Source organism: Colias philodice, chromosome 12 (assembly GCF_061535455.1).
Source record: "Colias philodice isolate Cphi_HAF_F1 chromosome 12, ilColPhil1 Martin Lab GWU primary, whole genome shotgun sequence".
Classification (NCBI taxonomy): domain Eukaryota; kingdom Metazoa; phylum Arthropoda; class Insecta; order Lepidoptera; family Pieridae; genus Colias; species Colias philodice.
The window spans coordinates 4,573,889-4,588,701 of NC_143097.1; the positions used below are offsets into that span (position 1 = coordinate 4,573,889).

General features: G+C 33.2%; 2 protein-coding genes and 1 long non-coding RNA gene across 8 annotated transcripts in view; 2 read left to right on the forward strand and 1 right to left on the reverse strand.

Moving 5' to 3' along the window:
* The window catches only part of Gbs-76A (Glycogen binding subunit 76A), a 43,218-nt gene extending 36,463 nt beyond the window's left edge, over positions 1–6,755 (forward strand). Inside the window, exon 2 of one of the 3 annotated variants that reach the window (XM_089701456.1) lies at positions 4,065–6,754. In XM_089701456.1, coding sequence (XP_089557582.1) covers positions 4,065–5,687 — 1,623 coding nt within the window. In that variant the 3' untranslated portion in view covers positions 5,688–6,754. Of the gene's footprint in view, positions 1–4,064 lie in introns of all 3 variants that reach the window. The other 2 variants (XM_089701455.1, XM_089701454.1) reach the window with 2 other exon arrangements.
* The window catches only part of LOC149483922 (uncharacterized), a 188,253-nt gene that overhangs the window by 153,371 nt on the left and 20,069 nt on the right, over positions 1–14,813 (forward strand). The window lies entirely within an intron of this gene.
* Positions 9,373–14,813, reverse strand: part of pip (heparan sulfate 2-O-sulfotransferase pipe) — an 80,003-nt gene continuing 74,562 nt past the window's right edge. For all 4 annotated transcript variants that reach the window (XM_089701462.1, XM_089701459.1, XM_089701460.1 and 1 more), the window contains exons 8-10: positions 10,595–10,719; positions 9,963–10,117; positions 9,373–9,820 (exon numbers count right to left, since the gene is read on the reverse strand). In XM_089701462.1, the coding sequence (XP_089557588.1) occupies positions 9,594–9,820; positions 9,963–10,117; positions 10,595–10,719 (507 nt within the window). In that variant the 3' untranslated portion in view covers positions 9,373–9,593. The remainder of the gene's footprint in view (positions 9,821–9,962; positions 10,118–10,594; positions 10,720–14,813) is intronic.

Genomic DNA, 14,813 nt, shown 5'->3' on the forward strand with positions numbered 1-14,813 from the left:
CCGCTAAGAAAGGATTTCCCGAAATTGCGGGAACGGGGAAAAACGGGGATGCACGTACAAAGTCGTGGGCGGAAGCTAGTATACAATATAGCTACAAGAATAAAAATGTCTTCAAGCTCATTAGGTGTACAAGTTGATTATTTTTATAGGCATTTAATATAGTAAACTAACTACACTACACTATAAACTAAAAATAATAAATAGGTACTTAATATAGACTAAAAATAACATTTATTTTTTGCTTGTATTCTTTTGTTAACGTATTGGAAAGCCTATCCAATTAGAAAACAAAATATGGCATACGTGCAAGTGAGTGTAGGTACCTACCTATTGGAAATATTTGCTGTTTGCTTTCGCTCTATGACTCTTCAGAGAAATACGTTTTGTATGTTTGCTGCGAATTACATAAAGTTGACACGTGACTTTAAAAATTCAATTTTATGTAAACACGTCTTATCATGAAAACAAGTCAATAATAAACACTCTTATCGCCGAGGTATTTGTGTGCATCTTGACCCGATCTATAATAAATCATAAAATACTCTATAATCTACCATAATTAGCTACATAACTAATTTCTTCGACCATAGAATAATGCGGAAAATATTTTATGTAACCTCATAAGTTGTAAATATTGTGAGTTTTGTTTATTTACGTATTGATAAAATAGACTTTGTGTGAAACGTTATTACAAAGGTTAAGTACTGTCACAGAATAATAACTAGTAGCTAAGCTACTGTATAATAAACTGCGTAGAAACTAGAAAGTGTTAATATACTGCAAACTTCTTTTATTCAAATCGGTCAATAAAATAGGAATAATTTATGGCTCTAGTCAAAAGCTTTCACGCAACTCACGAAGTAACCTCCTGTAAAATATTTACCATTTGAATGTCAATCTTCTGTAATGGTGATCGTGTATTTAGAGTAATCCTTACGAAACCTATGGCTCGACGTTTTTTGTTCGGACAATGGAGTTATGGGTATTCATAGTTACAGTGTAAATAAATTCACATTCTAAACTCTAAAGTCATATATTATGACGTATAGTACTAAGTTTTATAGTGTTTTCTTCTAGTTCTAAAATGAATCACGATTCAGTACTTTGATCAAAGTGGAAAGTACCGAGTTATCCCTTTGAGACATGCCGACTTTGATATATTTTATTTCTATGTTCATTGCCTTCAGTTAAGCCCACTCCATTTATATCTAAATCGATATTATTTTATCGAACATTATCGGGATCGTCCTATCTGAATTTGTAATGACATTTTATTACTGATCCTTTGAAAGTTTGAAACATGCTTGAAACTGATATAAGTTTATTAACTTATCATCATAGTCATCCCTAAATGGAGGATTAGGATGCGAAATAAATTATAATATATTCGAGATTAGGAGACTATGTCATGTCTTTAGCTAGTATAGTCTTGTCTTAGCAGTAATTATATTTTTGTTATGCGAGATAATAAACGCACATACGATACTTGAATTCCTCTGTAGACTAATGGGATCAAGAGATTGACAAGGACCAAATCTACTTCTTACTCTCTCAAATTAGCCAGCATCCGTGGCGCGATCTGCTCATCATGTTATTGCGTTTGTTATCTAGGAGTGACATCATAGGTGCATTATTTATAAACTGAATGCGCGGGTCGGGTGCGTTGACAGATCCCAATTAGGGCTGTCAGTTCGAAATTGTAAGATTCTGCCTGCCTGAAGCAACTATGATAAGAAATTGGATTTACGATCCAGTTTGTTAAGGTTTACATTGCAAATAGAGATGCTGATTATATTTTTGCAATATTTTTTAAAATTTCACATTCCGATAGTACATAGTTTAACCTTTAATCCTTATATTCACCAAGTTAACCCAGATAATACAACATAAAAAATTAAAGCTCGGTGTAACGAATACTGTAACTATTTGTCTTTATAATAACAGTCTAAAAAAACTTTTCTTAGATTCATTGAATAGGTATGGTAAAGTACGGCAACCCTACTGAATTGAATAATAACCCTATTGAATAATCGATTATTGCACTTAATATTGATTTATCTGTACCTACTACCTACCCTTCATCTATCAAAATACTTTAATTTTTTAAACGGAAAAGTGGCCTTTTCGAGCGTTCTAATCGTTGCATTTTTGTCTCGTAAACACGGCCCTTTTTATCAAGGAAACAAACAAAACATAATGCATTGTGATAGGTCAGTTCATACATAATCAGTAAAGTTACTTTATTTATTAAATTATCCTTTGCTTTTACGATTTTAATAGGTTACATATTCAATTGAATATTATGCGTAATAAATTTATAAAATATTTAGTTTTAATTATTATTTTTATTAGGTACCACTAAACATTTAGTTGTTTATTTGATTTTTCGCCTACCCACAGCTATTGACGTGCACAAATTACGTATTTTGGCACCAAATACTTAGCACGTGACTGGAGTAGTTTCATTTCATTTCATGTAGTTATATTTGTTTTTACGTTCATAAATTACCTGTTTATATCTTATACATATAATGCATCATTGTTTTTAGTTTACAAAGTCCATGTAACTTGTCAGTTGTCTCAAGAAAAGTAGCTTTTATTAATAATATTCATATTCGTATTACTGCGAACTGTTTTGGTATGTTACTTTATGTTTCAAATTAAATACTTTTTATTTTTTTGTGAATAAATTAAAAAAATTTCTTCAGACGCTTGTTGATAAATCCATATTGTTGATTAATTTAAATACGCATATATTAACAACATATTAACACTCATTGCAACATACCTTAACCCTTAAATAGAATTTAAGGTTAAATTATACATAAAATAAATCATTACTTAATTTGTAAAGTACACTAGCTTGACCATTAGGAGATATCTCTTGTTGCCTTGACAACGACATATAAAAACTTGCTATCAGTTGAGACTTGATGATGTTTTCACAACGAATGATCTGTTCCACTAAGAGAAAATGTAAATAGATTGGTTTTGTCATTTGTGTTAAATTGAAAATATGGTTCTTTTACGCATTTGTGTTGCTTGTAGTATGATACCTTAGGGCTTAGAAATTTTAAATTGACATAGTTTCGTATAAAATAAACTGCCATACTTCGACCATGCTCTTAATCTTTGTCTAAGGTTTTGTTAATTATTCATGCAGTGTTTGTTATGGGGTTCAATAGGTCATTAGTTGTTTGCTTTGTGAAAATAATTCTATTATTCAAATTAAAAAAAGTCATATTTTGGAATAAACGTTGTTCTATAATAAGGGAAAATAAAACAATTGAGTTTTCAGGTCACCTAAGAATGTAACTAATACATCTTAGTAAATAAATAGGACTGTCTACAGAACTTGGCACACATTTAGATCTCAATTCTTTTTTCGGCAATTAAGTCAACGATTGAACTTGGCTCCAATTTTTACATTTATGTTTTTGGTGGGATATAATATAACTAATGACAGAAGATAGGTGTTTATTATCAATGAAATGTTTTTGTACCATTATAAAAACACTTAACAACAAATTTAATTTAATCATAATTAATAATCACACATGACGAATATATTCAGCTTCAAAATTACGTTTAGATAAGCTTCACAATTTTATAAAATATTTATGTTTATATCATAGTTACTTTCGATCTGCGAGGTGCGTGCCGACTGCTGATCATACCGCAGAATTTTAATTTATCTTATCGAGGTCGTTCACTCTTGACATTCAACTTGTATGTCATGATAGTCACGATCGAATAGTCTCACCATTGTATAATATGCAACTGTGCAATTCAGTAAGCAACTACTGCAGTTCTAAAATAAATGCCTATTGTATTATTCAGGTCAAAGGGGGTAAGGTGTTTGACCAAATAATATACTTTACTCTTAAAATATTTAATTATTTTTAAAACGTTTAAAAACATAGTTGACATAGTAGTTTAATAGACTGATAAGATTTATGATTAAAAAACCATATAGATAGGCTATCTTATTTAATCACATTCCTAGGTTTGCAATTTCAAAAATGTGTCGTATGTTGTGCTAATTAAGGCCTCTTTTTTTTCAGACGCAGATGAGTGGTGATCGCGCCGGCTCCCAGTGCGGTCTGACATCGCTATTGCCCATGTCTTGTCGCGGACGCGCTGCGGCGTTCGCACGCGACCTACACTCTAGACTTCGCAACCTCGGCGCCGCGCAAGATGGAGAATGTGTACACGAGAACACCTGGCTCACGCGCGACAGTGGCCCACATCGACCATGCACATCTTCTCAACGGGAACTGGATACTTTCTACGATTTTGAGCTGGAATGTGAAAGCCCGTCTAGTCCCGTAGATGAAGATGATGCCCCTTTACCTCAACGACTTTCAGAAGATACCGAACCGCCTTACTACGAAGTCGACTGTGACGAACTCAAGGAACAAACCAAATTAATGTTAAAGCAACCCGACAATGGTAAAAATGGATTTAAATTCTCAACAGCTTACACAGAATCACCAATCAAAATGCAGCCTATGCCTAAAGAAAATGGGCATGCAGATAAACCATTATACTCTCCAATAACTTTCGAAGGTTGTGCTCGACATAATAGCTACGATGAAATAGATTGTTCGATATTATCACCTATTACCCTCGGGGAGAATAGCAGCATACACTTACCTAATCACATAAATTCTACCGTTGATAGTGATTCTGAATTCGAATCGGCTAAAAGCGAACCTTCGGATGCCATTGAAGATGATTTACAAAACGGAAAAAGCTTAGAAAACGATATCAGTGCTGATGTAGAAAACTTATCTCTCATTGATGTAGAGCTTCCGGATGAAACTATAGTTGAAACAACAGAGATTGCAGAACCTACCAGTAAAGTCAACGAAGAAGAAATCCAGCTTAAAGTAGTCAGTTCGGAAGTATGTGTAAATGAAAAAGAGTCTTCGCCTGCAGAAATTGAGCAATCACTTGTTAACAATGAGTCTCAAATTGACGAAGAAGCTGAGGATGATAGACCTCAGCGATTACGTCGCTGTTCATCATTAAAAACTGGAAAAACGCCTCCTGGAACACCAGGACGTAAAAAGATTGTACGATTTGCGGATGTTCTAGGTTTAGATCTGGCAGATGTGAAGACATTTATGGATGAGATACCTGTAATTCCAAAATCCGCTTACGATGATCTCGCTGGATGTGATGTACAAAATTCACCACCAGTGCGATCCACCCCAAGACTTGGTGCTCTAACGCTAGTTCCGCTGTTTCAAGTGTCTCATGATGTAACTGAAAAACTCGAAATACAAAATGTTTGTTTAGAAAGCGCAAGAGTGTCTGATGGTGTTCACGTCACAGTATGTGGCTCGGTTCGCGTAAGAAACTTAGACTTTCATAAGACTGTCCACATTCGTTATACAATGAATCGATGGAGAACTTACACGGACCTCCAGGCGACATACGTTCAGGGCTCATGTGATGGTTACTCTGACCGCTTCCAGTTTGTTTTATACGCACCATGTATAGCTTCAGGACAGAGGTTAGAAATAGCAGTGAGGTTTCAGTGCAAAGGACAGCAGTTTTGGGATAATAATAGCGGAGCAAACTACTGTTTTGATTGCTTAGCTTTGGGTGCAACACTAAATTCACCTTCGCCCCCAGGTTCTCTTCACCCCACTCTGGACTGGCATGCCTCCTTCTACTGATGCGATCTAGCTAGCTTGAAGCGTAAGAGAAACGAATACGTCGATGGCGTTATAGAAGAACATTGGTGGAGTATCCGGCAGGTCTTGGTTCGACTGTGTGTATGCAAGGCAACTCGCAGGACGCCTGTTGCTAGTCACATTCCTGTGCCTGCTTCCATTGCTGTCGGTTCCTACACGAGAGAACTTGGCGTACTAAATTATTGAGGCTTCAGATGTAAAGCAATGTTGTGATATACCTACTTTAGATTAGGTGTAGATACTATGTAACGAGTGAACGACTCGTGAGGAGTGCCATTTGCAATAATTATCACTTATTTTTATGATTTCTCATTATTTGTCGATAGATGTACGTCCGCGGGACAATAAAACTCAATTATAAGTGTAAAGTCAGTTATGGGAGAGTAAGGATGACGCATGCGAGCTGCCCTCATGGTTCCTTTGTAATGTTTGTATATAGGTTGAGAGGTGATTTTGAGAGAATAAATATTTTATTAGAATATTAAGGAAACTGTTAGCCTTATATTAAGCAGTATGTTGAAACATCACCTAGATAGACTGTCATTAATAAAAAGTAGGTATTATCTAATAAGAGATGGCAACGTGTCATCTATATAATATATTGTTATTTTATTGAATGTTGATTTGAGATATAACTCGTAAATACAATGTATAGATAATATTAATTAATCTTTGTAAAAACGATTTATCAACTCTGTTTCACATTTTTATGGTGTTTTAACTGATACTGTTTTCTATTTTTATAATAAACAATAAAACATCAATCCATGACAAATATATCTAATTATATAAGTTGAAAAAATATTTTGTTTACTGATATTTTGAGATTCTATTTTATAAAGAGACTATTAGGAATTATGAAATTAAATTATTATTATTATGTTTAAGAAATCAGCAATATTTATTAAGAATCATTTTCTATATTATTTGTACCTGAATTCTGTAATGCGGCCATTTTAATTTTTATTATTCGGTTTAAAAATTAATATGCCTTTGTACTGATTTATAATTGATTATTGTATTTTAATTAAATTAATTGACCGTTGTTTTATTGATAAACAATTCTAATAAACGAATGTGCATAATATTTAAACTTGCTGTTTCATTTACCCGTCTAACATGTTAATAGGTACCTAATAATACAACATATATTATTTCTAAGACTAATGATACTTAATCGCTTTATAGACTATATTATACTAGCTGTGCTCCGTACTCCGTTCAAACAAACAAATTCTTCAGCTTTATAATATTAGTATAGATTTTGAACACTTATAAATAGGTACCTAAGTGTTATTTAATATGTATAGTATTGCTACAAAATTAAATTATCAATTCAAAGCGCAAAATGTATATAAGACATAGGTACACTTAGGACATGGTGACAAATATAATAGTTAGGAACACCGAACCCTAATATTATGTAGTACAAATAGGTTATTTATTTTTACTATGAATTGTGCATTGAATGGTCTCATCTCATAAGTTAAATAATATCACTTATAAGAAAAGCGATCATTTTTCATTTCTTTATTAAAAGAAAATGAAGTTATCTTGACAGTGATCCTATTATGTTTTTTTTTTATAAGGGCCGATTTTTCAATGCTTGAATAAAACTTATTCGTCGAATAATGTATAAAACTACCATTTTAAAAACGTATTCTAATTGCCCGTATTTGACAGTTTACGTGACATTTTAATATTATCGTGTAATACTTTATTGGACGGATAAGTTTTATCCAAGCATTGAAAAATCTGCCCTTATAAAAACAAAAACTAAGAATAACATCGACCTGAAGAGCCATCTAGCGATAGAACTGAGAATATAATAACAATACAATATTTACAAAAGCTTATGAATGTTCATGCCGAGTGGTGTAGGTAACTGTAATTTGAATATAATTAACTTTATAACATTCAATAAATAAGGTGGTAAATTACAAATAATGACGAATTGTTTTTGCAATACAAGCATTTTTGTTATAGCTGTGGTTACAGTTAAGATTGAGTTAGACATATACATATAAGCACTTATTCATCAAAACACGCTCATATGAAGAAACATATACTTACCAATTTGTAAATATGTAAGTATATTCGTACTGAGTAACCCGCGTTGTTTAGCAACAGATGTTATGAAGAATGAAAATAGTAGACGCCTATCAAAATGTTAGTAGCAAATGTATTGTAAGTGTTAATAACTTAAATATAAATCAACATTTATATGCCAATAATGCATAGCCACAATGTGGTTATTATTTCAATAGATAATACGATATACGAATACATTCTAGGTCCTGGAGAGCGCATTTCATATTTAATGTCCTATCCGTTAAGGAATTTCTCCATTTGCAATTTCTTGATGCTACTGGAGCCGTTTAAAGATTTACTTTATTTATTTATTGCTGGTTCACAAATTTTCACAAATTTTCTTTCAATCAATATTTAATAATAAATCAAATAGACCAATTAAAAGTATTTCCATTAATAACGGCACAATACAATTATACTTTATAGAGGCAGTCAATAAAATAAGTTAAAATAAAATAACATTATCTACTTGTAAATCCTTTATTATTTACGTAAAGCTTATTTTATCTATTTAACAGACTAAACATATCACAATTATTGGACGATAAATACAGAATAATAAATATTGAACAGTCAAAGAAAAGAAATTTGTGATTTTATGAATTCAGTCAACATACTAATTTTAAACAATTTAATAAATAGCTACATTAATATTAAAACAATTATGATTCGTAACTCGACTGTTTCGTCTTTTGTAAAAGTTATGTTTAGTGTTTTTTTTTTTTAATCAACTAATGTTTTAGTTAGATGATGACAACACACGCTTATATATATCACAACTTAAAATTAATATTTACAATCATTTTTAGTCATAATTTAGACTTTCTTAATCAATACTAAAATTATATTGCCAAGTGCCTGTTATAGCTTTAAGAAAGCAGCATAATTTTCGTCTCGTTATTACTATATTACAACAAAGATAATATAGAGGACGTAAAAAATATTAAAAATAATAAAAATTAAAATGCTACGAGTTCGTAGTACCGTTTCACTTTTAATATAAATTTATTCCAACAGCATACTTAGCTTTGAATATTTTACAAAATATATTGATACATAAATATCATATGTCTGTATTTAAAATACAACTTTCTACTCAAATTTAAAAGATAGGAATTTGGTATTTATTATATCTATAACAATCTTTAATTACTTTTGGACACCAACTAGAACTTTAACTTTTAAATCAAATTGAGGAACAAATTTCATAAATTTTCAGTTAAGTAATAAAAAAAAACATCACTATCTCAAATACAATTAGCCACCATTGAGATATTATTACTACGTATGGAGGAGACACCACGAACAAAATCTGTGCGCCATTTTTTTGCTCTAACTAAGTTTTAAAAATTATTATCTAGTTAGGTACTTACCGATGAAAAGTTATGTTAGTCACTTTTCCGTATTATTTGTATTATTTGTGCAATATCGTAACACACACGAAGGCATATTTGATGCGTTTCACTTTAAAACAAATAAAAAATGAGCGTGTAGTTAAGCCATATGGCTTATGTTGAGCGGAACATAAGTGATGTAGGCGGTGTCGTCTCCATATGTATATCTCAATGTTAGCCACATACAATAAGCCAAAATTCGGATACTTATAGAATTTAAAAGACTTTCTAAACTTAACAATAATTCAGACCTTATTATACAAAAAATACAGATACAAAATCGTTATTTTGAACTTCAAATTATGATAAAACTTGGCTATAGATCTATACATAATGCTGTATCTTCTATAAGACTAAACAGAGTCGTGACTGGGTGAAGTATAGCACAGATAAAACAAAATATTTATAATCTGTCATACAAATGTCGTCTTCCGAAACTGGATGTAGGAGCCGAGGGTAGGGTAATGGTGGGATCTCTTAGCGCTTTGAGTTGCATGTGAAGCCTTTGCTTGCAGAACTCGTAAAATTCAATTTCTCGTGTGAAATTTGCTCGGACGATATTTTTCACTTCCTCGGAGACAGGTGGCTTGAATGCGTTGCGGTTTATTTGGTTGAATGTATGAAGTTCCTCTGTAATAAAATTATGTTCATTTTTAATGTATGTTGATAAATAATAATAACATATTTATATGTATTATCAACTATAACGAACTTGATGAGCTATCGGTATTTTTATTAATAAATGAAAAAGAAGTAAGTAAATATTATATACCCCAATACATCCGCCACGCGCCTCTAAAGAACTTAGGGATGTATCGCTCGAGGGCCAGTAGAGTTGAGTTCATGTCTTCGAGCACACCCACGACTGCATATTGTTGTTCCACCACACGCTTCGCCCTTTGTAGAGCTTCCACTGTATTGAAGGGCCTGGAATGGGAACGTGTATTTTTTTATAATTGGTGGCGTGATTATTAAATTTACTGACGTTAATGAGTTAAACATATATTTTAATTCATTTAATGGTTGGTTAATAGATTCTATGATAAATAACTAATTAAAAGGCAGGTCCCCACAGATCGAGCTGCTGCGTGCAGTATAATTGCCTAGCGAGGCTGCTCGCTCTGTGTGGGCACGCCTAATGAAAATTTACGTCAAGTCTAGTATCTTATCTGCGGTCAAGTGTGGAATAGACTTTCAGGCATATTATTAACAAACGTATATAGTAGTATATTTATTTTATTATAATGAGCAAAACCAAAAACCACAAAACCGGTTTTGACAATGTTTCACCAAAGCTTCATTATTCCTGAGACTTCCTAGAAAAGAACATAATTTTGTGTATGCAGGTAAAGCGCAACCAGAGAATCTATCTATTTAATACTAAATACAATTAAAACTACTTACGTGCATTGTGGCTCATGTCCACAGAAGAACAGGGTCTGTCGTCGATGATCTCCGATACCTTCGTGGGTCTCTCCTTCTATGTAGCGACATTCACGGTCACCGCTCAGCACACAGGTTTCGAAGTCCTGCAACAATTGATTGTAAAATTGATCAAAATATATAAAAATACATAAAATAGGTACCTCATGATCTGGGCTATTTTCTGCTTAAATCAATAGTTTCTTTTATATTTAATCATTTTGCAATCTGCGATTTTGCGAGATTTTTCAGTACAGGTTTTACAGCAAATAAAGAATAGAAATTTGGTAGGGCAGTGCCGCTTATTTGCTGGACTTGGCGAGGGCACTGCTGTGTCCCCAGATTTTTTTTATCAAAATCATAATATTACCACAGACTAATAATAATATACTACGGATATTACCTTTATTGTAGACCGTAGATATACATCAGATTACTGTATACGTTTTTGTATATAGGTACCTAGGACGTACGTTTCTAATAATCTCTATGATTAGTTACATGATACAATTAAAAGGAAGACCAAAATATAATACATTGTTACATTGACAAAAAATCTCCACACGTGATACAGATCAATATTTCGTTCCGCCAATGTAATTAAAACATCACTTTTTATCGAGCAAAACTAATTTATTTTTTGCCGCCACACTGAAACGTCCTGTCGTAACTCCAACTAAATACGTGTATGTATCTTATTTAACAATAGACCAATTGTATGGACAAGAATTATACACGTACAGTTGTAATGACTCGTTAGTACTTACTGAACAATAAGAAAGTCATAATCATAATCATAATCATAATCATTTATTCACCATAAATACAAAATTAAATACATAGAAATAATTATCTTAATTAATTAAACATAAAAATACAAGGATATCATAATAGGACCTGATGATTAAAAAGATAATATGACCTGCAGACCTACACTAAGACAGCTTGTATCGTAGGCCTGCAACCCTTCCTGATAACACAATAAGGTAAGTGGTACTCATTATATATCAGGTATTAAAAATTATCTGATATTACCAATCAAAATTATTTATACATAAAGATAAGACATTATTTATACATATTAAGATTAAATTTTACATTTTTATTTATTAATTTATAAACTAAATGAAATCTGCGCCTATATTAACGCCTTTATTTATAAGTGTGTAACTATGTGTGAACGTGTGTGTGTGTGTGTGTGTGTGCGTGCATGTGTGCGTGTGTGCGTGTGTGTGCGTGCGTGTGTGGGTGTGTGTGTGTGTGTGTGTGTGCGTGTGCGTATACGATTTGTGGCAAGACAGAGAAAATAACATGGATCAGACTATAACTTTAAGCATTTTCTCAATAGCTTCATAATCACACTCAATCAACCAGTTTCTAATGGCACTGTTGGCATCTCTTATGGACATCGAAGGCAGAGCTACAATATCTTTGGCCATTCTATTGTATATGAGAGGTCCAAGAAATGCTTGCTGGCGTTGAGCAAGTTTAGTGCTTGTTTTGGGCTTAGAGAAGACTTTATCTTTCCTTCTTTTACCTATAGGGTTAGAACTGATTAATTGGTGCTGATTTAAGAGAATTTTTTGAATAAAAAGTTGTCTTACAGTTAGTACCCCACATTCAGCGAATAACTCTGATGTACCAAAATAAAAAGGCCTGGAAATGGCGACTTTCAAAACCGCTCTTTGAGCCCGTTCCAGAATTAACATATTGGTACTTGGAGCACCTCCCCAAGAACTGCAGCAATAGGTTAGTAGTGGCTTACATAGTGCATTGTAGACTTTAATTATTAGGTCACGATCTGCCACTTCTCGGAGATTTTTAAAAACATAAATGAGCTTTCGAATTCTCTTACTTAGATACTCAATGTGAGGTTTCCAGCAGAACCTGCTGTCTAGGATAATTCCTAAGTACTTGATGGAGGTGACGCGTTCCAGTTCAGGACATGCACAGGAAGAAATTTGGCAGCTTAGATGTGCCTTTAATGAAATTTGCTCAGAACGATTACGCGTGTGGGAGAAAAGTATATACTTGGTCTTTGCTATGTTCAGGGAAAGCTTATTATTCTGAAGCCAAGTAATTACTTGTTTTAATCCTTCCTCAGCATTTGACTGAGCCTCCTGCCAACTGTTCCCAGTGAATATTAGAGCTGTATCGTCAGCATAGGAGAAAATTTTACCTTGCTTCAAGGAGATACTAAAGAGGTCATTTACGTAGACCAAAAAGAGACTCGGGCCGAGTACACTGCCTTGAGGTACACCATAGCTAACTTCCCGTTTTTCACTGATATAGTCACCAATTTTAGTTTTTTGTTTCCTGTTTGTCAGATAATCTTTTAGTAGAGACAGTGCATTCTCCCTGATACCTACTTTCTCTAGTTTATCCACAAGGGCGGGTATGGAAACCGTATCGAATGCCTTTGCTAAATCAAGAAAAACTCCAACTACTTTTTTTCGTTTGTCCAAATTATCAACAATGTATTCTGAGATATTGGATACCGCATTTTCAGTTGATCGGCCCTCCCTAAAACCATATTGCGATGAAGATAGAATTTGGTATTTTTCGAGAAAACTCATTAGTCGTTTGTTTATTACTTTTTCAAGCACTTTGGATAACACCGGGAGAATAGAGATGGGTCTGTAGTTTTCGACACTATCGCTGCACCCACCCTTATGAATAGGAACAATTATAGAAGTTTTAAAAGCATCAGGGAAAATCCCTGTCGTGAGACTTCGGTTGCAAATGTGAGTTATGACGGGCACAAGCACAGTAGCCGAGCTCTTAATGATTTCTGCTGTGATACCATCATATCCCGCTGCACAATCACTCTTTAAATTTTTAATTATGCCAAGTATTTCGTCTGGGTCTGTTTCTAACATGACAATGGAATTAGTTTGTGAAAGAGTATGGTTTATTTTAGTTGACATAGCTGGGGCTTTAATCTTCTCAGCTAGAGTCTTTCCCACGCTAACAAAGTAATCGTTTATAAAGTTGATAGAGCTAGTTGGATTATCCTTTACTTTAATTAGGCCCACATTTTTATTTTCATCTCTTTCAGTATTAGTGACTTTTTTTATTGCCTGCCATGTTTTTTTGATGTTGTTTTGATGTTTTAGAAGTTCAGCTTTGTAATAATCTCTTTTCAAGTTTTTTAATAATTTCGTACAAAAGTTTCTATAACGTAGGTAAGTAATCCTTAGAATTTGGTTATTAGGAACGTCTTTCAGTCTTATGTGCATGTTGTCTCGAGTCCTTATACAACGGAGAATTCCAGGTGTAATCCACGGTTTTAGTATTCGTTGCTTACCTGATATCTTAAAGGTCTTAGAACAATATTTCATGAGGTTAATTAACTTACAATACAAAATATCTGTCGCCAAATTTACATCCATTGCTTCGAGAACCTCACTAAAGTCAGCAGCCTTCAAATCATTGCATAATTTTATTACGTCAATTTTATTTATAGTTCTACTAAAGCTCAATTTACTAGATTTTTCTTTAATTATATTTAACATAACTGGCTTATGGTCAGTTACAAAAGTGTCAATAATAAGTGTGGTATATTTACCTACACCTTGTTTTGAGCATTACATGATCAAGGCACCTATTCCCACGGGTTATCAGCGTGTGACTAGCTAGAAGTCCATGACTAGCTAGTAAATCCAGGTAAGTAGTAGAATGTTTGTCTGTACTATTGGAATGGATGTCAATATTTATATCTCCTATAACAGAGATAGTCTTGCATTTAGAAACCGTGGTAAGGACTGAATCCAACGAGTGCAGAAAAGGATCTATTCCCGAAATGGATGGTGATCTGTATAGGGCCACAATAGCGATTTCATTTCCCACATTCAAAAGAAGGCAGTTAGCGTCTTGAAATTTTGGCTCTTTAATAGATATATCCAGACCGCTTTTTGAGTAAACAATTATGCCTCCATTTTGATTTAGACAGTTTTTAGTAGACGATGTGCTATAATTGATCATTTTCGGATAAGGCTTCTCATTGTCTATCCAACACTCTGTTAGTATTATGATATCACATTGCATATCTAATCTTTGTATAAGAACTTCGAGAGCTGGATAATTTTTATTAATACTTCTAATATTTAACGTTAGAATACTGAAAGAATTCTTCGTTAAAGTGACAAAAGACCTGCACTCTTCTGGCAAGCAGTTCCTAGCATTCGTTACAATGAAGTTG